At 45.7% G+C, this 19,348-nt stretch overlaps 2 protein-coding genes across 7 annotated transcripts in view; both read left to right on the top strand.

Moving 5' to 3' along the window:
* Positions 1-3,530, top strand: part of LOC105919175 (solute carrier family 12 member 6) — a 33,298-nt gene extending 29,768 nt beyond the window's left edge. For 2 of the 4 annotated variants that reach the window (XM_036146072.1, XM_036146071.1), the window contains exons 25-28: positions 216-290; positions 449-675; positions 769-902; positions 1,957-3,530. In XM_036146072.1, coding sequence (XP_036001965.1) covers positions 216-290; positions 449-675; positions 769-902; positions 1,957-2,048 — 528 coding nt within the window. In that variant the 3' untranslated portion in view covers positions 2,049-3,530. The remainder of the gene's footprint in view (positions 1-215; positions 291-448; positions 676-768; positions 903-1,956) is intronic. The other 2 variants (XM_012854430.3, XM_012854429.3) reach the window with 1 other exon arrangement.
* Positions 3,531-4,373: 843 nt separating this feature from the next.
* On the top strand, positions 4,374-18,557 carry tox4b (TOX high mobility group box family member 4 b). Of its 3 annotated transcripts, none has more exons than XM_036146074.1 (9): positions 4,374-4,513; positions 10,353-10,421; positions 11,993-12,280; positions 12,380-12,640; positions 12,722-13,042; positions 13,127-13,207; positions 13,998-14,639; positions 15,733-15,887; positions 17,641-18,557. In XM_036146074.1, the coding sequence occupies exons 1-9, from the start codon at positions 4,508-4,510 to the stop codon at positions 17,696-17,698; spliced, it is 1,881 nt and encodes a 626-aa protein (XP_036001967.1). In that variant the 5' UTR covers positions 4,374-4,507; the 3' UTR covers positions 17,699-18,557. The 3 variants fall into 3 exon arrangements, with proteins under 3 accessions (XP_036001967.1, XP_036001969.1, XP_036001968.1); XM_036146075.1 differs by lacking the exon at positions 4,374-4,513 and adding an exon at positions 8,249-8,996; XM_036146076.1 differs by lacking the exon at positions 10,353-10,421 and having other exon boundaries at positions 4,386-4,513.
* The last annotated feature ends 791 nt before the right edge of the window (positions 18,558-19,348 follow it).

Genomic DNA, 19,348 nt, shown 5'->3' with positions numbered 1-19,348 from the left:
GTTTGGTTTAATAATTAAACACAATCAGCGTCCTACAGCTCAGTTGCTCTGCTCCTCCCACTGAAGTTCAGATGTCTTTTGATCTGGAGCTTCTCCATGTGTTTAGGACGTACGGCTCCCATGTTGTGCTCCTGTAGTCTTCCAGTGTTCCCGATAGCGTAGGTGTCGCCTGTGTTTCGTTTTTAGCCCGTTAGGTGACCTTGTGTTGTCTTTAGGTGTATCTCTCGCCCAGGTTCAGGAGCACTGACGCCAACACCTCAAACCCCATCAAAGAAGACAGAGACAGACAGGTACAAAGAGGCAGAGAGCGAGAAAAGACAGTAAGAGTCAGGAGGTTGGTGCTAGAGCAGTGAGGCATCCGCTTGGAAAAAAAAAGAAAAGAAACGGGTCGGCTTAAAGCTGGTGCTGCATGAGCCGACTCCACGTTTGTCTCTGTGTGCGCTGCCAGGCCCAGTTGGTGAAGGACCGCAACTCCATGCTGCGCCTGACTAGCATCGGGTCAGACGACGACGACGACACCGATGGCGGAGAGAGGGAGCGGCCGGTGAGCAGCAGCTCCGAGCACCACCGGCGCGTTCAGATGACCTGGACCAAAGAGAAGACGGCGCACTACAGAGCCACGCACTCCGGCTGCTCCACGCCCGAAGGCTTCAGAGACATGCTGAGCATCAGGCCGTGAGGGACCCATCACAGCACCGTTCTCTCTGATCGCAGCGCGCGCACAGCTGGGTAACCGTGTTTGGATTTATATTATTTTTCTCCGTTCAGGGACCACTCCAACGTCAGGAGGATGCACACCGCCGTCAAGCTCAACGAAGTCATTGTGAATAAATCCCATGATGCCCGGCTCGTCCTGCTCAACATGCCAGGACCCCCGAAGAATCCCGAAGGAGACGAGAACTGTATCCTTTCCACTGAAGGGCGTTCAATCGAAAATGTTCTCAGGCCAGACTAACGTCTGCAGTCAGGAATGTAGTCTGGCTGTAGCGAACGCTAATAAAAGAGCAAGAGTCTGAGGAAAACTGCTGACTTTTAGTATCGGAGTGAAGCTTTACTATTTCAGTTTTTCTTTATTTTGGGCTTGTTCTTATAAAATCCTCCACAAAAGCTGAAGGTTTAATAGTTGACAGCTAAAAGAAGATGATAATCTAGCCTCTTAAAGAGAATGGAAAGAAGTGAAAGTGAAAGAATGACACAATGAGTCCTGTGGTAGCTTGGCAAATGTCTACAACTAACATGCTGACAAAGATAATGTGGTCAGATAAAACCAAAACTGAACCTTTTGGCCTACATGGTAGATTATATGCATGGAGGAAAATGTGCTTGTTACCTTGAACACACCATTCTCATTATGAAAGGTGGTGATGGTGGCAGCATCATTCTGGGGGATGCTGTTTTTCTTCAGAAAGGACAGGGAGGTCGGTCAGAGTCGATGGACTGAGCTTAAAGGCAGGACAATCCAGGTAGAAAACCTGTTAGAGGGCAAAAGACTCTAGACTGGGGCGGATGCTTCCTTCCAGCAGCTCCACAACTCTAGACAGCAAGAGCTACCATGGAGGATGTTTTTTTTTATAGATGGAGCTGCTTTTGTACCCCACAGCAGTTTCTCCAAATTACGTCACAAACACTTTTGAACCAATAGCGATACAGATTCAATATCAGTGCAAGACCGCCGTTTGACCCTAAGAGGGCGCCACACTGACGGTTTTAGACACAAAAGCTGGATTTCAACAAATATGCACTAATTTGTCAAAATAATGACCAGGATATGTAGACAGTACTATGAGACAACCATTTTAACAGTTTATTGGCAAAAAAGGCTGATTTAGATGCATGTTACCCTTTAAGTTTTTAACATGACAAAATATTGAAAAGACTCCAAGGTGTAAATATTCAACCATGGCATTGTAATGTATTATTCTAACACAAGCTTTAAATTGTTAACTCGTGAACCAGACATGGAGTTCTTGGAGGTTCTGACTGAAGGACTGGAGCGCGTCCTGTTGGTCAGAGGCGGCGGAAGTGAAGTCATCACCATCTACTCTTGATCGGACAGACGCTGGAAGACGGCGTTCAACAAGCGGCCGATCGTGGAGAAGTGAGCAAGAGGGAAATGGGCTGGTCTGTCGGCGCTGTGGGGTGTGGACGAGGTTGCTACGTCCAGCATCCCACCAAGCCCAGCTCCCTTCATCTTTTCTCTTTTCTGTCATGATGGTGCTTCATGTTCCAGTTATGTTGCCCTGAGGAAATGCCAACACAGTTCCACGATTGAGCAACACGAACCCATAGCAATCAGCTGTGTGTGTGTGTGTGCATGTGTCTATGTGTGTGTGTGTGTGTGTGTGTGGGAGTCACTCACCTGGAGGATCTTTGATCTGTTGATGGGACCAGCATTTAGTTTGAGGCAGGTGGGTTTAGGCAGTGGATCAGTTAAAGCAAATTTGTAAGAGAATGGGTCTGAAAACAGGGCAGTCGCTCCACCAACAAAACTCAGGGTTGCTTTTTGTACAGAATGTATTTTGGACGTTTGTAGGAGTTTGCTATGTGAGGCCTAAATGTCTGATATCAAAGGAGTATCTTTGTTTTTTTTATTCTCTAAAGGCACATAAATGTTTATTTCAGAACTTCGCATGGAGTAGAAAAGTAATAATATCCTAAACTTCAGGTTAACGGTCCGTCTTTTTCTTTTCCGTGTACTGGAATACGTACTCAACATTTTATTTTGTATACATTAGAAGCCCCTGATAAAAGTAACTTTAAAATGATCATTCTTGCACAGATATAAGACTTTGCTGCTATTTGTCCAAAACTAATGTTGTGTATTAGAAGCCTTGTATGTTTTAAATCGAAATTTAGATTCAATCTAGATTAACCCTGAGCACAAATTAAATTTTTTTTTTTTTATAAATAAATGTCAGAGGTAATTGTGCAAATGCTCTTAACAAGGTAATGAAAATAAAGGGGTCATAATGTAGATATATGGAGAAAATAATGTGAAACAATAATTCAGGTTTATTGTTAAATTAAAAAAAGCAATATTTAAATTTTTATTTTTTAGGACCCCTCCCCCCATGTTTTTTTTTTTAAGTTGAAATGCAAAGATGTAAAGTGAATTTATCTCGGACCAATTACTGATGACTAAGCTAACTTATGGCTTTGTCATTTATAATTTTACATCTTTTTTTTCCCCACTTGTGTTTTATTTAGGGGTTTTTTCCCCAGCATTTAAACCTTGTTCTTTGTTTTAGCTGAAAAGGGCTTTTCTAAAAGAATGATAAAGAACTTAGAGGCCCCTATCAATAGATTAGTTTGATTAAAAATACAGCTGTGGTTAGATGCGAGTGTTGAGGACGTAAGTTAGTTATACGATCTGATTAAGTGAAGTCAGAGAGAAGGGTTGCCTTTTTGTTTCGTGCTTCTTAGTTTGTTGATCTCAAAACAAATTCCTGTAAAACCAAAATGATCCCTTACTAAGAACGTGACTGGAGGCTGTGGACCTGTGGCTGGCCCAGTGGACTGCATGAGATCAGCAAAGAGTAACTACTTTCATCAAAAGCCAAACTTGTTTGTTATGGATGCGAAAGGCCTCGAAAGACAAGAAACGAGAAGTATTGTTGTCAAACCGGACCATTGTGGCATGGACCACCGCACTGCATGTGTATGTGTATGATATTGCGTGAATGTATGGATGTTACATGACCATCTGCATTGTTCTTCAACAGAATAGCAGCCGTGTATGTTAGAGTATGAGCTTTATTACCCTGAAACCATTTCATTCCACACCTGAAATAACCCTGCTCCCGTTCTGCTCTCTGTGTACGCGCACGTGTCTGGATGTAAATGAATGCTTGTGATTTTGTTGTTAAATTTAGAATCTTCTACCTAGAAATGTTTTACTCCGCTCCAATGCTTTTTTTTTTCTTTCTTTTTTTTTCATTTCCATCGATGTGCAAGGATTATTTTGTTGATTTCCATTTCTGAAAGCTTGTTTTCTTGCTTGTACATAAGGGCAAAAAAATACCTTGAGTTTTATCTTTTTTTAATTACATTATTATAAAAATCATGAAAAAAAATGTTGCTTTAATAATGGGAATAAAGCAATTTTAAAGAAAGACATTGTTTTGTTTTTTATAACCAAGTGTTCTTTAATCTTTTCAGTTTCAGTCCATCCGTAGCCTTACGTTTATTTTTATTAGTATTAGGGTAAGACTTGTTTGACTGTTAATTTTTTGTATTTTAGCCCTATAAATTTTAGGGAAATAAAAGCTGTATCACAAATCTGAAAGCATTTTATTCCGTTAAAGACATTTTAATAGCTTTCACCGCGTTCGACTACTATTTTGAAAGGTTGGCACACTTCCTCGACCCAATGACGTCACTTCCACGTACGCGTACAATCAGGAAGCCGGTGCCATGTTATATTGGTGAAAATAATTTGTGGGCGAAGTTCAGCATAAAAAAGTGGGATTTTAAAAAAACAAAACGTGGTTCAGGTTTCGGGGTGAGGATGGAGGTAAGACTAGTCGGTATTAGAAACATTTCATATTAAAAAACGACGCTCGTAAAGTAAAACAGAGGATGTTTGCTCATCACAAGGGTGGCCTTGTTGAGCGGATCACCCGGTCTGAGCTGATTTATCAGCGTCCCTTCATTAAAAAGGCTCTTTTTTAAACTTCGATCAAATTACTTTAACAACTAAAGAGTGACTTTTTAGCCTTAACAACGGGTCCCTGGCGTTTGGTCGGGGTTTAAATTGTGTTTAGCCTCCATCAGGGGTTGCCGAGCTTGAGTGAGTGGTTTTAGTTCCAACTTTTGTCGGTCATAATGTTTGTTTTATCCACTGTTCACAAGACGTGTTACCGTGGATCCAATGAGCAAGGGGTCTAATCGGTCCTGGAGCTCAACTTTAGCGTGGTTAAACAGCCAGAAGATCGGCGCAACATTGACTCCTGTAATCTGTTCCACTGGAGATTTGTTGAGCCAAAGGATCTCAGGCTGTAGTCCGTTCTAAAGGGCCACTTCCGGTTATCGCCTTCAAAATAAAAGAAAACTTCATCCACTATACGTGGTACCGTTGAAAAGTAATTGCCCCGTAAAAGATTTATGCTCTTCTTTTTTATCCCACATAAATGTTTCAGATCACCAGATACATTTTAATAATAGTTAGACATAACCTGAGTAAATAAAAACAATAGTTTTCAGTCTTCCCCTCCACCCTTGATAAATCATAAACTGCGCATAATCAAATGTGTATTTAGGTCTGATTCCTTAAATAAAACCTGTCTGACAACTGGATCTGGTCTAAAACATCTCAGAAAGCAACACGTCATGCCCCTACCCTGTGAAATTAAAGAGAGGAGGCGGAGGATCGGAATCAACATTATTTGCCAACTTTGTTGGTACAAACAAGGAATTTGACTTCAGATTCCACCGCTCACATTGTGTAAAAAAAACACAACAACAAACAGACAGACAAGCAGAGCAGAAAATACAATCTAAAGCAGAAAAAAAAACATTTTGTAGGACAAAATGTAAGAACAGGGGAAGAGATTACTAGAGAGTTTTGTTGTTTTCCATACATTTACATCTGTATGTATATATGTATATGTATCTGTACATGTACAAAAGAGGTAAAAGTCTGCAGAAACAAACATCCACTCAGTTTGTATCAGGTTACTAAGCTGCTTTTAAGGCATTGGGGCTCCACAGAACGACACTAAGAGCCAGTATCCATAAATTTAGAATACCTGGAACAGAACAGCGGTGAACCTTCTCAGCATTACTGTAAGAGTGTATTCACCACTCAACCTGGATGTCAAAAAAAATAAAATAAAATAGGAAACAGCACGACGCCCTGCGACAGACTGGCAATCTGTCCAGGGTGTACCCCGCCTCTCAGCCATTAAAATGCTGGAGATAGGCACCAGCACCCCTCGTGACCCCATGAGGGATAAAGCGATGAGAATGGATGGGTGGATATGAAACAGCATCTAAAGCACTTCAGGCTTTATTTGTCTCATTTAATAACCAAAAAGACAGAGACTGAACAAAATGATGTCTGATTGGCTCAGATAAAGAAAAAAAAAGAAGGTTTTTGAAGTGGCCTAGTCAAAGTCTGCTCTTAAGACTGAGATGCTGGGCCATGAGTTTAAACAGGCTGTTAATGCTTGAAACCCACCCAATGGGGGCTGATTTAAAACTGCTCAAATGTTACCAGGTGTGTCCCAACCAGTTGTCAGGTTTAGTTTTTCACATAGGGTCAGGTTGTATTGGATAGCTTTATTTCTCCATTAATAAAATCCTTGATTGAAATCTGCTTTTTGTATTTACTCAGATTATCTCGGTCTTAGAACGTTTTTGTTGATCTGAAACAAAAATGTTGCAAAGGAGCAAAGAAAATGTACTTTTTCACGGCACTGTAAAGTAGGGGTGATAATTTTTTTTAACAGGATTGTAATTATCCATTAAACAAACAAACAAATTTATCATATGATCTCAAGTTTTTAGGTCGTGCATCTGTAGGATACAGAACAAACAGTTGACTCTTTTTTTACATGCTCTGTGATCTATGGTGATGTCGGGTTTTGTTGTTTGAAACTTGGTCACAGACTGGGTGGAAAGCAGGAGGTTTTTTTCTAAGAGTTTAGGCTCTAGAAAACATCAAGCTTTGCACCAGCTATGGTTTGTTACTCCTCCTCCTCTCTGGACCGCTTCATCCCAACTGGTTGAGCCTGATGGTTGCCTCTTCCAGATCGACTTTAGTTGCTTTATCCCCTGTTTTCCCCACGTTCGTGCTTAACGTGAGTCCTTTGGTTTCTCAGATCTCATTCCTGATTGGGCTGGTTTTGTGTGTGCGTTTCTTAAACCTAAATAACTTTAGTTACTGATTTCTGTGGGCAGAATCCTGCAGATTGGATCTTTTTCACCTCGGTGACTTATGAGGCTGGTTGCTACTCCTTATTCACAGCAGCATAGGATTAAAGCCATGTAGTTGTTGCCAAGGCACAGGTTTAGACCGGTACTGGATATGAGCTTCTTTGTGTGTTTGACCAGAATGCGGTTTCTGTTGCTTAACCTGTTTACACACTTCAACCTCTTACTATTTCTCTTACATAGAAATACACCTTTAGTAACGTAGCCCAGTGCTTCTGGGTTCTCTCTGTCTCTCTGCTCTGTCTTCTCTAATTTCCCAGTCAGCTGTGGCAGAAGGCCGTTCACACTCTGCCTGGTTCTGCTAGAGGTTTTTCCTCCCTGTTAAAGGGGTGTTTTCCTCTCCACTGTCGCCACGTGCTTGTTCAGTATGAGGGATTGCTGCAAAGTCAACGACACAGCGCAGACGGCTGTCCACTGTGGCTCTACGCGCTCTTTGAGGAGGAGTGAATGCTGCTTGTCAATGATAATGTGATCGAACTGACCCTGTAAAGTGTCTCTAGATAATGCCTTGTGAATTTGAGCTATATAGATAAACGATTAGATAAAAAAAATGAAGAAAATAGAGGCGTTAGATTGTTGCTGGCCGTTTGTCTAGTAGTTCATACAACTTGCTGGAACTGGGGTTGTATTTGTCAAAGTGAGCATTGAGGTTAAATTCCCAACCTTAAAGCCAAGCTCCTGAGACCAGGCAGCAAATTTTCAACACGTTGTTGCTCAGGCTGCAAATTATTGCCTCATTTCCCTGTTCTTAGGTGCCAGGCGGCAGCACATTTGTGGCTGTATCCCAACTGCTTCATTGTGTAACGTGTTGTTTATTCAGCCATGGTGCTTTGTACTTTAAAGTCTGGCACCTACAAGCACACTGCGTTCATCCATTTTCTATCGCTGCTTATATGTTCAGTGTTACGGGGAGCTGGTTCCTGTCACCAGGCTGTTATTGGGTAAGAGGTGGGGTACATCCTGGACATATGGCCAGTCCATCACAGGACAATAGAGACACTATGCACCAATTAGCGTAACAGTCATGTTTTTGGACTGTGGGATGGAACTGGAGAGAACATGCAAACTCCACGCAGAAAGACACCAGGTCGGGATTTGAACCCAGGACCGTCTGGCTGCAGGGTGCTGCTGTCAAGTCGTCGTTTCTTCCCCAGTCTAAATGAGCCCCGGCCTGTCATTGGCTGTTCCAGAGCCATTTAACAGGTGTACCTAATAAACCGGCCACTGCGTGCGTCGTTTGGTTTTGAAGGAGGAAAACTTGAAAAAAAAAAAAAAAAAAGGTCTCTTTGCTGTTATTTTGAAAAACCTCCCCATCACATCCGGTCGTTCGTCGCCGTAACCTGCGCTCTCCGTCGCTGAGCTCGTCCCCGACGATCCGTGTCTCGGGAATCCATTGAGCGTCCTAGCCCGGGCTAACACGTAGCAGACACGGCGGATCGTCGCTCGGTCTTCCCCCGCCTGCCAGACACCTTGAACCGCTCCTCCCGTCTCCTCTGCGGCGCCGCGGACGTCTCCGTCGGCAGACAGACTCCGGGTCGGGGGTCCGGATGAGACGTTCAAAGACGGACGGACAGACGGGCTCCGGTGGTCCGAGCGCCGCAGCCTTGCGGTAACACACAGCCTGCTAAGGGGGCTAAAGCCTCGGTGGGACGAGTCAGCGAGAAAGACGGTTAACGGCGGGTTATTTTTGGCACGGCTGCCGGGGGAGCACACATGCTCGGTGCCTCCTCCAGGATCTCCGCCACAGCTGTCGGTTCGGACGGGAGCAGCGGGTCCAGCTAGGGGGCTGCTGCTGCTGCTGGGGGGGGGAGCTGGGATCCCCGCTAGCTGCTGCCTGGACAGGCGCTCTCACCACATTACGAGCAGAACCAGACAAAAGAAACCCGACTGCTAAATGCGTCTCCGCCGACTGACAAGGCCCGGCTGAACGAAAAGAGAGACAAGGAAAAAGAAAAATGGACCTGAATTTCTACTCGGATTTGACAGACGGAACCGGGCAGCACGACGGCGACCCGGAGTTCCTGGATCCGCACGCCTTCAATGGCTTTGACTCTGACAGCAAGGTGAAAGGAGGCTGCAGCTATGATCGCTCCCCACGTCCCCGGCTCCCGGTCCGGATCTGAGGCTGGGAGGCGTTCAGGGACCTTTTAGAGCCAAAAACTACACGGGTAGACAGCAGTGGGTTCTGGCCCCTCAGATGACAGCCTGGCCGCAGCCTGGTGACAGGCTCCTGCTTCCTGATAGAAATAGATGCAGTGTCTGCTAAAGGATTCCTATTCCCCCCATTGTCACATCGCTCTGATAAAGGTCGATGTGTTTCTCACGAGTTTCTTTTAGAACCTGACATGAAGGAGTGCAACGTCTCTGTCGTTGCAGTCTGACCTCCTGTCAGCTTTGCTCTTCCAGATCAGGAACCTTTTCGGGTTCTTTTGTAGAAAATACTTAAAGCTCGGTCCTGTAGGACGCAGACCGAATGTGGAGCACGGCGGACTTTGACTGGGCCGTTCTAGCCAACGGAGGCGCTTTGAGCTGAAGGTGGTTGTCCGACCTCCATCATCCGCTGCCATCGCTGCAGATCGTCATGTGGATGGTGTGTTCAGGGACCACGAGCCTCTTGGCTGCTTCTCTCCGTATTGCTCCACTCGTCTGGCCTGTCGGTTCAGTCATACGAGCATCCGGCGGGTTGGCAGTGGCGTCTTCCTGAAAGGCTCAGCGGCGCCCCGAGGTGTTGTCTCAAAACGCTTTTTAGCGTCTGCACAGCGTTGTGTCCCCGCTCTGTTCCGCTGATTGGTTTGCCGACCGTTCTCTTAAGGAACCTCTGAGGCCTGCACAGAACGCTGCGTTCATGCTGAGGTGAATGTAGAGGGCAGTCGGTGGTCCAGGGACGGCTGATGGTCGTTCATCCCAAAAATGCACCAGACTCTTAATATTTCTTCGGAGGTGGTAGTAGAATTGGACCGCTGGGCAAATCCTTCATCAGCGCGTCCCAAAGGTCCCAGACGGGTCATGGTCTGGACTCTGGGGGCCGACCCGTTGGTGAAAACCGTGTCTCTGGTTCCTCTAACCTCCCTTGGTCAGTTCGAGCCCAATGAAGCCTTTAGAGCGTGGCCGTGCCACCAGAGAGGGAGAGGTAGGCTGAGGGAAGCAGCTGGTCGTTTAGTGTCTTCTTCAGGCGGTCCGATGTCCTCGTTCTGCCCCCCCCCCCCGCAGGCTTCTGCCGCGTTACAGTGGAGGAGTGGGAGCGGCTAAAGGCCGACGATGGCGCCTGCAGGCTTTCCTCAAATCGTTACAAGACAAAACGCTCCCCCCCCCCGACAACAAGAAGCTTTGTTTCAGCTCCTGGAGAGAAAACTCTAAGCCAGCCGAGGTTAAATCTTCACGCCGCCGTCTCTAACCTGTTTCTCTCCTGCGTGTTTCAGTTCCCCGGAGGCGGAGACAACTACCTGTCCATCCCTGGGTCCGGCCATCCCTTCCTCTCTTCCTCCGAGGTAGGGCTCTCCTAGCGTCCGCCCCGGTCAGCCTCTGCTCCCCATCTTCAGGTCCGCGTGTCTCTGCTGTGTGAATTATTGGACCGAGCTGCAGCCTTCATCCTCATGTTTAAAACCGTCTCTAATGGATCACATCCCGTTTCATTAGACGCTCATGTTGGTTTCTCTGGATCAGAGTCGCCGTCTGAGGATGATGTTGATGCGTTTTGAGTCGTGAAACGTTAAGGGTGCTTTCTGACAGCCGGCCTCCACGCCCTGCAGCAAACCTCTGGACCCGGTAATAGCAGCCAAACGTACGTCTGCTGTCGTCTACGGACTACGTTAGGTTGTTGGTTCAGTGGGTCAGGGTCGGCTTAAAATGGACACCGGGTCCCAAGTACGGCCGAGGGTGGTGGTAAAACCAAGACTGTTGGAAAAATAAGTTGTCTAATTGGAAAAAGACACAGTTATGGCACTGAGAAATTATTCGCATCAAAGCCAGATAAATAGCATCCATAAATTAATTAAAAGATGCTGATCAAATCCTTCAGAACATGGGCTCAGACGTGGTTCGTTGGTGGAGCGGGGAGAAGATCCCTGCTTCCACTCTGAGCCGAAGTTTGTTGATGAAGAGATAACAGAACCGCGCGGTGCCCGGCTGTCAGATAAATCAGTCCCAGACCCACGTCAGAGGAAACCCAGGTGGAAATCGTCCCCTTTCTGCCATTTGTTAGCGTTCAGCAGCTCTGAAATGTTCCTCGGGTTTCATGTTTTTGTGATAATTTGGTGCGTTTATTATATTAGCTTTGTCATATTTATTGTCAACTGTGAGTCAATTTAAACAAAGTTTTTTTTTTTTATTGAAAGAGGAGAGATTTTTATTTATATATATATATATATATATATATATATATATATATATATATATATATATATATATATATATATATATATATATATAATAAATAACACACATAAGGAATACATTAGTCTAAACTGCAAACCTTCCATCGGCCTTATTTTAAGATTATTATTTTTTATTTTATTTTTTCTGCTGTGGTTTGGCTCCAATAAAAGATTCAGTGGATTTACGTTCATTGGTTCGTACATTGCACCAATCAGACGGCAGCGGGCAGGAATGGTCAGAATCAGACCAGGGAGGGCTCTGGTCCAGGGTTCTAGGGCTAATCTGTGCGCGCCATGGAGGAATGCTCAGTGCTTGAGAATCATAAAAAGCTGTTTAGTTGCATTAAGTCTGCTTATTTTAGTCAAGTATGCACTAGAATACATTTTTTCCTAGTTAAATCCAGTAGAGGGCCTACCTTCAGTATTTGATATTCCAGGTTATTCCCATAAATCCCCACGAAAAGGTTCCAAGTTGAGAAGAATAAAATAATCCTACTCGTCTCTTGGATCTGATTAACCTTTAATCAAAACCATTGTTGGTCTGAATTCTGTTGCTTTTGTCTGAACACCTTAAACTGCACCGTTTGGTGAAAGATGGCTCGTTTGCTCTCTGAAAAGAATCACTGAACCGTTTCTGACCTAAACCTATTTTCCCATCTTCTCCTGCCGCCATCTTGTGGGTCCAGACGTTCCACACCCCCAGCCTCGGCGATGAGGAGTTCGAGATCCCTCCCATCTCTCTGGACCCCGACTCGGCCCTCTCCGTGTCCGACGTGGTGTCCCACTTCGGGGAGCTGTCGGACACCGGCGCCTCGGACAGCGTGGTGGTGCCGGGGAACGCCGTGGTGGAAGGGGACGACCCGTCCTTCGCCTCCACCTACGTCAGCGCTCCCTCGCAGGGTCTGGAGCACCTGAGCCTGGGGGTCATGAACCAGTCGGGAGGAAGTGCTCTTCTGGGGTCCTCGTTGGGGATGGTGAGGACTAAAAGCGGTGCCGTGTGTCTTAAAGGTTGATCTAAAGGTTCTGTCCGCGTCTTTGCTCACTCCCACCGGTGCCGTCCTCCCTCCCTGCAGGATCTGGGCCATCCCATCGGCTCTCAGTTCAGCAGCTCGTCTCCTGTGACCATCGACGTCCCGCTGGGGGACATGGGCCAGGGCCTACTGGGGTCCAACCAGCTGACCACTATCGACCAATCGGAGCTCAGCGCCCAGCTGGGGCTCGGGCTGGGCGGGGGCAACATTTTGCAGCGACCCCAGTCGCCTGAAAACCCTCTGTCGGCGACGGCGTCGCCCACCAGCTCGCTGCAGGACGACGACATGGACGACTTCAGGAGGGTGAGTCTTCAAGATCTGAACCGCCTCCTTCAGCGTCTCGTTGGTCGCTTCCTGGACTGATTATTGTTCTCATCCAATCAGAGCGTGCTGGTCGAGTCTCCAGTGTCTCTGGCCGTTTCGCCTGGGGTCATCTCGCTCGACCCCTCCGTGTCCGAGTCCCCGGCCTCCGCTTCCACGTCCGGCGTCTCCTCGGCCGGCGGCCGGAAAGGAGGGGCGGGGGGAGGGAAAAAAGGGAGGAAGAAGAAAGACCCCAACGAGCCCCAGAAACCCGTGTCGGCCTATGCCCTGTTCTTCAGGGACACGCAGGCGGCCATCAAAGGCCAGAACCCCAACGCCACCTTTGGAGAGGTCTCCAAGATTGTGGCGTCCATGTGGGACAGTTTGGGAGAGGAGCAGAAACAAGTATGGGGGGTCTGAGGGGAGGGGGGGGGGGCTAGTTTTTTCCTCATTCAGATTCCTCAGACGCTGATTCTTTGTTTCCCTCAGGTTTACAAAAGGAAAAATGAAGCTGCAAAGAAGGAGTACCTTAAAGCGCTGGCAGAGTACAGAGCCAACAAGAATTCCCAGGTGAGTCGAGGCGACATGGAGCGCCTTCATCGTTAGTGGTGTGCAAAATAATCGTCATGACGATGCATCGCGATTCTAATTTTCGCGATCTACTGCATCGATTCCTGATGCCAAGTATCGATTATTAATTTAAAAAAATTAATAAATAAAATTGTATGAATGGTTGGTGAACATCAGCCAAAAACAAGTGGAATACAACTTAATTGGTTTAAAGGACCACTGAGGCCATGTAAACAGCACTGATTATCCTTATTTTGTTATTTTAAGTTTTATAATCCTAAGCACTTTTTGTCAGTGTGTCCACTCTAGTAACAGTAATATTTGTTTTCATGGCAATACCTCCAAAAGTAATTTCAATAAATGCAGCTATGTATGAATTCAGTTTCTTTCAATTATGTATCAATTGAAGACACTATCCAGATCATACACAGCCAGTGGTAATGGCTGTATTTTTTCTAACAGTGTTCAGTGAAAATATCACAATGCATCGCGATACATCACAATAATTGAAGTATCGTGATGCATCTTGATAGAATCAGATCGTGGCATGTGAATCGTGATTCAAATCGAATCGTGACTTCTTTGGCAATACCCACCATTATTCATCGTCATACCTTGACTATATGAGTGTAAAATGTTTCTGGTAAACTAAGCAGTAATTTGCTAAAACGCTTAAAGGGCGATCTTCAAAGCTGTGAATCGTTGACACTCGTTCCAAAGGGTTTATGGGAACTGCGGCTGTGGAAAACATCGTGTTATTTTGCTTTTAAACAACTTGTTTTCTCCTTAGGCTCCGATAGAAGTCATGGAGACCGACCCGTCGCCCCCGCCCCCAGCCCCTGCTCCTCCTCCCCCCGCCGTCACGACCACACCTGCCGCCACTTCGGCCCCCCGCCCCACCAGGTCCCAGCACTACAACCCCGAGGAGAACACCATCACCAACATATGCACCTCCAACATCATCCTGGACCTGCCTCACGTCACCACGCGCTCCCGCACCGGTGCCAAGCCCCCGCCCTCTGCCCCCAGCCCCGCCCCCAACCCCCCCACCGTCACCAAGATCATCATCAAGCAGACGCCGCTGCCGTCCGGCGGCGTGTCCGTCACCAGCACGACCGCCTCCGCGCCTCGCCAGCCGCCCCCGCTGCAGCAAATGCAGAGCACCCCGCCGCCGCCCAGGCTGCAGCAGGCTCCGCCTCCCCTGCAGGCCAAGCCGCGGGGCGGCGGCGCGGCCGCGGCCACCGCCCCCCCTCCCCTGCAGATCAAAGTGGTCCCCTCGTCGCGGCAGCAGGATTCGGCCACGCCCGTCATGGTGACGTCGGCCAGCGACGCTGCCAGTTCGCTGACGTCTTCCTCGGGCGTGACGGTGGAGGTGGGGCAGAAAGACGCGGTGGTGATGGCAGGAGAGGATGTGGCTGAGGCAGAGGAAGGGGTAAGTGTGGACTAGGGCGGCGCCTTTATCCTGATGGAGAAAACATCCTCATGATGGGAGTTTGGGTTTATCTTGACAACGATAAATTCCCACTAGTGGTGTTTGAAAACCCCCAAAATGACCCGTGTTGTCAGGGTTTTTCTTCAGAGCATCAGTAAATGTCAATAAATTCAAAAATATAAAGAAATGTCGTTACTGTGCGCAGTTTAGTGATGGAAATCACATTTCTTAATGCAATTAGGTCTTGATGAAACATGTTTGAATTTAGTGTTGATATGTTACATTATTAAATGTGTTTTATAAGGACGGGATCTGTATATTATGCCCTATGAGGCGTCTGTTGTCAGAAATGAATGGACTCCGTGTCGGACGGTTCCGTGAAGTCCATTCATTTCTGATAACGGACACCTCAAAGGGCGTTATCCCGCTTATACCATAGTCCCTTACAAAAGAAAGAAATATTAAGTTAATAATTAATACTTGACCAGGACAATTATAGCTGTCCTATGACACTGTTTAACAAACACCCTGCAGCCAATCAGAATCGAGTATTCGCCCAGACCACGGTATAATGGTTCTGCTGGAGGTTTTCCTTCCTGTTAAAGGAGAGTTTTTCTCTCCACTATTGCTTCATGCTTGCTCAGTATGAGGGATTGCTGCAAAGCCATGGACAATGCAGACGACTCTCCCTGTAGCTCTACGCTCTTTCAGGAGTGAATGCTGCTTGTCAAGACTTGATGCAATCAACTGGTTCCCTTATATAGGACATTTTTGACCAATCTGTATAATATGATTGAATTTGACTTTGAAAAGTGCCTCTAGATGACATGTTTCATGGATTGGCGCTATATAGATTGAATTGAATATAAGAGGCTATAATTAACATGAAGTCACAGCCACAGAGTTAAATGTAAATAGTCTTTTCTCATCACTTTACATTTATTGACGATATGTTGTGGTACTATTGTGAGAACCGTAAAGTCCACACCACCCAGCCCTAAAATGGAGGGGTTATGATTAGCGTCTGAGATATGCTGCTGATGTGCCTTTGTGCTACACGATCAGACGTGTGTCCCTTTGTGCGCTCCTCCAGATGGAGGTGGAGGTGAACGTGAGGCCTGGTCTGAGCGTGACCACCGCCCAGGCTCTCAACATCTGCGTGCGCGCCGGCTGCAACAACCCCGCCGTGGAGAGCGAGGACTGGGACAAGGAGTACTGCAGCAACGAGTGCGTCGCCACCCACTGCAGGTATTTACGCACGACGCAGTAAAGACGAGGCCAAGCCGCCGTCTGTAGCAGCTAAGTGTCATAAAAGTTGTTATTTAGGGACTCTTAAATAAATCTAACAAGCTTTAAGTGACGTCTGTCGATGGCTGTCCCCGCTAAAGCCAATATTTTGCTAAACAGACATTTTTGGTGCGTTTTACTAATCTTATCCACAGTTTGTGCTGTAAAAAACAACAACTATCTTCTTGTAGTGGAGATTTAAAGTATATTTTGATAAAATGCTGTTTTTTTCTCAGTTAGTGACGTAGCGGCCTTCTTCCAGCCCGACCACCTTGTGTGGAATCGAATTCACATTTGATCATATTTCCTGTTTTTGTTGTAACCACTTTAGGGAACTGAACTGTAAAAATGTTCAGTCGGGTAAATTATCCGGTCACTACCTGGTTCACAAATTATTTCAGTCTCACCTCAAGTCAATTAGTACTAAACATCTCAATTGTGGTCGGGGTCTCCCTGCAAGTGGACCGCTACACTTTTGAGTCAAAGAAATCTTGTATTTTTAACAGGTTTTTTGTCGTTAGATCCTTTTGTCACAAATTTTCAGGGCATATGGATGTTCAGTTGGATGCATTTTGTGATTTCCAGTCGCTCATATTGAGAACTACATTAAACTGGGGAGAAAAGCAGGTAGTTTTCTGGCCCAGAATATGTTCTCCATAGGAACTGCTCCTTCATTCTGGCTGGAAGCAGCTTCTTTACCTTTAAATTACTCCTGAATCCCTGATTTAAGCGTTTACATAATTTGGAGTGAACTTGGACAACAAGGAGCTCCACGCATAATTAGTCAGCATGTTATGGTCACGTGGCAGCGTTACCTTTTTGTGTTTCCAGACACCACAGCCTCCATCAGAGATCATCCCCACCTCAGTCCTCTGCCGTCCAGTCCTGGTTCTTCCTTCACTCTGTCCATCATTACTTTTTTTTTTATTAGATAGATGAGGAGATTCATGTTGTCTCGACACAAAGCCAACTTCTAAAAGTCTCAGCTTTAGTCACCAGTGGTAACCCGACCCTTTAGCTGAACCCTCCACTTGGTCCTGGCTCTTTCTAGACCGTCTCTGATGCTGCAGGTCTGATTCTGTCAGAACGCCTGTCCTGTTCACGCTTTCTGAACCGGTGACCGGGCGTACGCGTCGTGCAACCAACGGTTCGCTGATTTAAGTCCAGTTTCATAAACTTACGTCAACTTTGCAGATTTGCTGCACCTGAGCGGACGTTTCTGCATAGTAACACAGACTCAAAGCTAATTGGCTCAATTAGAGCTTAAAGCCACTAAAGTTTGTAAAAATGAAACATGCTGTCAGTCTGGGCTGTGACTGGAGGGACAGAGTGCGTCATCGCCATCTACTGGTGAGACGTCGCCATCTCAGCGTTTGGTAGTTAGGCAGCCTGCAGGTAGGAGGAGGAGTCGTTGCGCTGTCTGGAGGATGAATCTGAGGTGCAAAGCTGGGAGGAAATGAGCCCCATGTTCAGCAAATGTATAAAAAGATTTTGATCTTCTAGAAAAATACATTTTATATCTTTTTTTTTAGTTAAACACAGCAAGAGCAGCTTCTAACCAACAACAGGGCCAAAAGTCTCTGATTGCTCATCTTATTTTTACTTGTTGTATAATTGAATTAACTTGATTCAAGGTTTTCCAACGCGTTGCATCTGAAGGACGTCAAAGTCAGCCGGATCTTTTCATCCCGTTGTGTTTTTTTCTCCTCCACAGAGACGTGTTCATGGCCTGGTGCGCCATCCGAGGGTCAAACTCCACCACCGTCACATAGAGAGAGGGCGAAGGCGACGGACACAATGCCACTCAGACAACAGGACTAATACTACAAATGGACTGCAGACAAACTCGCATGACTGACTCAGGTGTCGGCTCTCGTAATGGTTCGTTTATTTCTTCCGCTCACATCATCTCGGGGACAAGAACAAAGACCTCCCAGCGGCAGGAGAGGCGGGAGTGGCCTCCGGTTTCCTGTCTGCAAGCACTGGATCTGTAGCGACGTTCACACAGACGGAGAGACGGATGGCTAACGCCGCTCCACCCGTTTCATGTTGATCATGTGTTGTGAATTGAAAAGATGAACTTGATATATAAAAAAAACAAAAAAACTGGAGAATTTTATACGACCACGGTGGTGTTTTTAATCATTTTCAGAACCGTAAGATGCGCAGGAGGAAGCCTGCCGCCTCCTTCAGACAAACTGTGTGTGCTCTTCCCTTTACTGTCACAGGAACGGCGCGATGGTCGCGGGCGGAGTCGGCTAGTTTGGATGATTTTTGCTCCGCGGTCGCCCGTGGCTGCGTACGCGGTTCAGGAGCCGCTTGGAGCCAACGACCACGCCAAGCACAAACAGTTTCCAACCTCAGAGGAGTAAAGGACGGCAGGAGAAGAGGAACCCGCCTGACGCTAAATTCTCTTAAACGTCTTAAAAAGACACTTTTGACCGATCTTAAACGATCGTTGGGTCAGAAACACAATACGGGTGCTGACATGCTCTCTATTTTCCCCCTTTTCCATTTGAGCTTCTGGAACCCGTGTGCTCATTTTGTGATTTATGATTTCTGGATGGAGTAAGAAATGCCAGTATGAAATAAACACACCAGCTCTGACAGCACTATACGCTGTAAAGGGAATCCAGTTTTTGTTTGTGTTTTAATCTAACGCCATTTGAGTAAAAAAAAACATCAGTGGTGGGTTAAAGAATAAAAGGGTTAGTTGCTTCCAAAAAAATATAGGCGGTTCCAGGTTTTTAAGGCGCTGCCGTTATTGGTGTGGTCTATTGTAGATATCCTCATGATGTTTTTAATTAAATAAAATATTTTAATGTTATAATATAAATCAGACATTTCAATCTTCATGACAATTTGGGGTTAACTTTTTTTTTTTTTTGCCTATTGTGACTAAATTTGTTATTATTTTGAGTTAATTTCTAGGGACAATTCATTTACAGGGAAAAAACTAAAGGAAATGAACAATGGAGAAACTCAATAAATGTGTGGAACTATCCAATAAATGTAGTGTTCAGAAGAGATTTGTTTTTAAAGAGTACGTTTTAATATTTTGAGTGAATTATGCTACAAATTTTTTTTTAATAAATTCATGGAAGCATCAAACATCTTTTAAGTGACATGGAAGCTGTACAGAAACAAATTTTTTATGTTTTGAATGTACTGATTATGTTTTTAAGGCTGACGGACCAGAAATATTGAGGCAATTTTGTTTTACATCCAGACACACACAAAAAAAACAAAAACACTTTAAAGGCATTTCTGGAACCATCCAGTTGATTTAAAATCTAAACAGGTGTAGTGAGAAGAACAGAACAAAACAAAAAATATATATATATATTATTTTTCTTTTGAGGTGAATATAAAGAGACAAAAAAATGTCACCTGATAATAATTTTTTTAGGAAAGATCCAGCA

Source organism: Fundulus heteroclitus, chromosome 14, assembly GCF_011125445.2.
Source record: "Fundulus heteroclitus isolate FHET01 chromosome 14, MU-UCD_Fhet_4.1, whole genome shotgun sequence".
NCBI lineage: Eukaryota > Metazoa > Chordata > Actinopteri > Cyprinodontiformes > Fundulidae > Fundulus > Fundulus heteroclitus.
The sequence above is the reverse complement of the archived record's forward strand: the minus strand, read 5'-3'. Positions and strand labels throughout refer to the sequence as shown.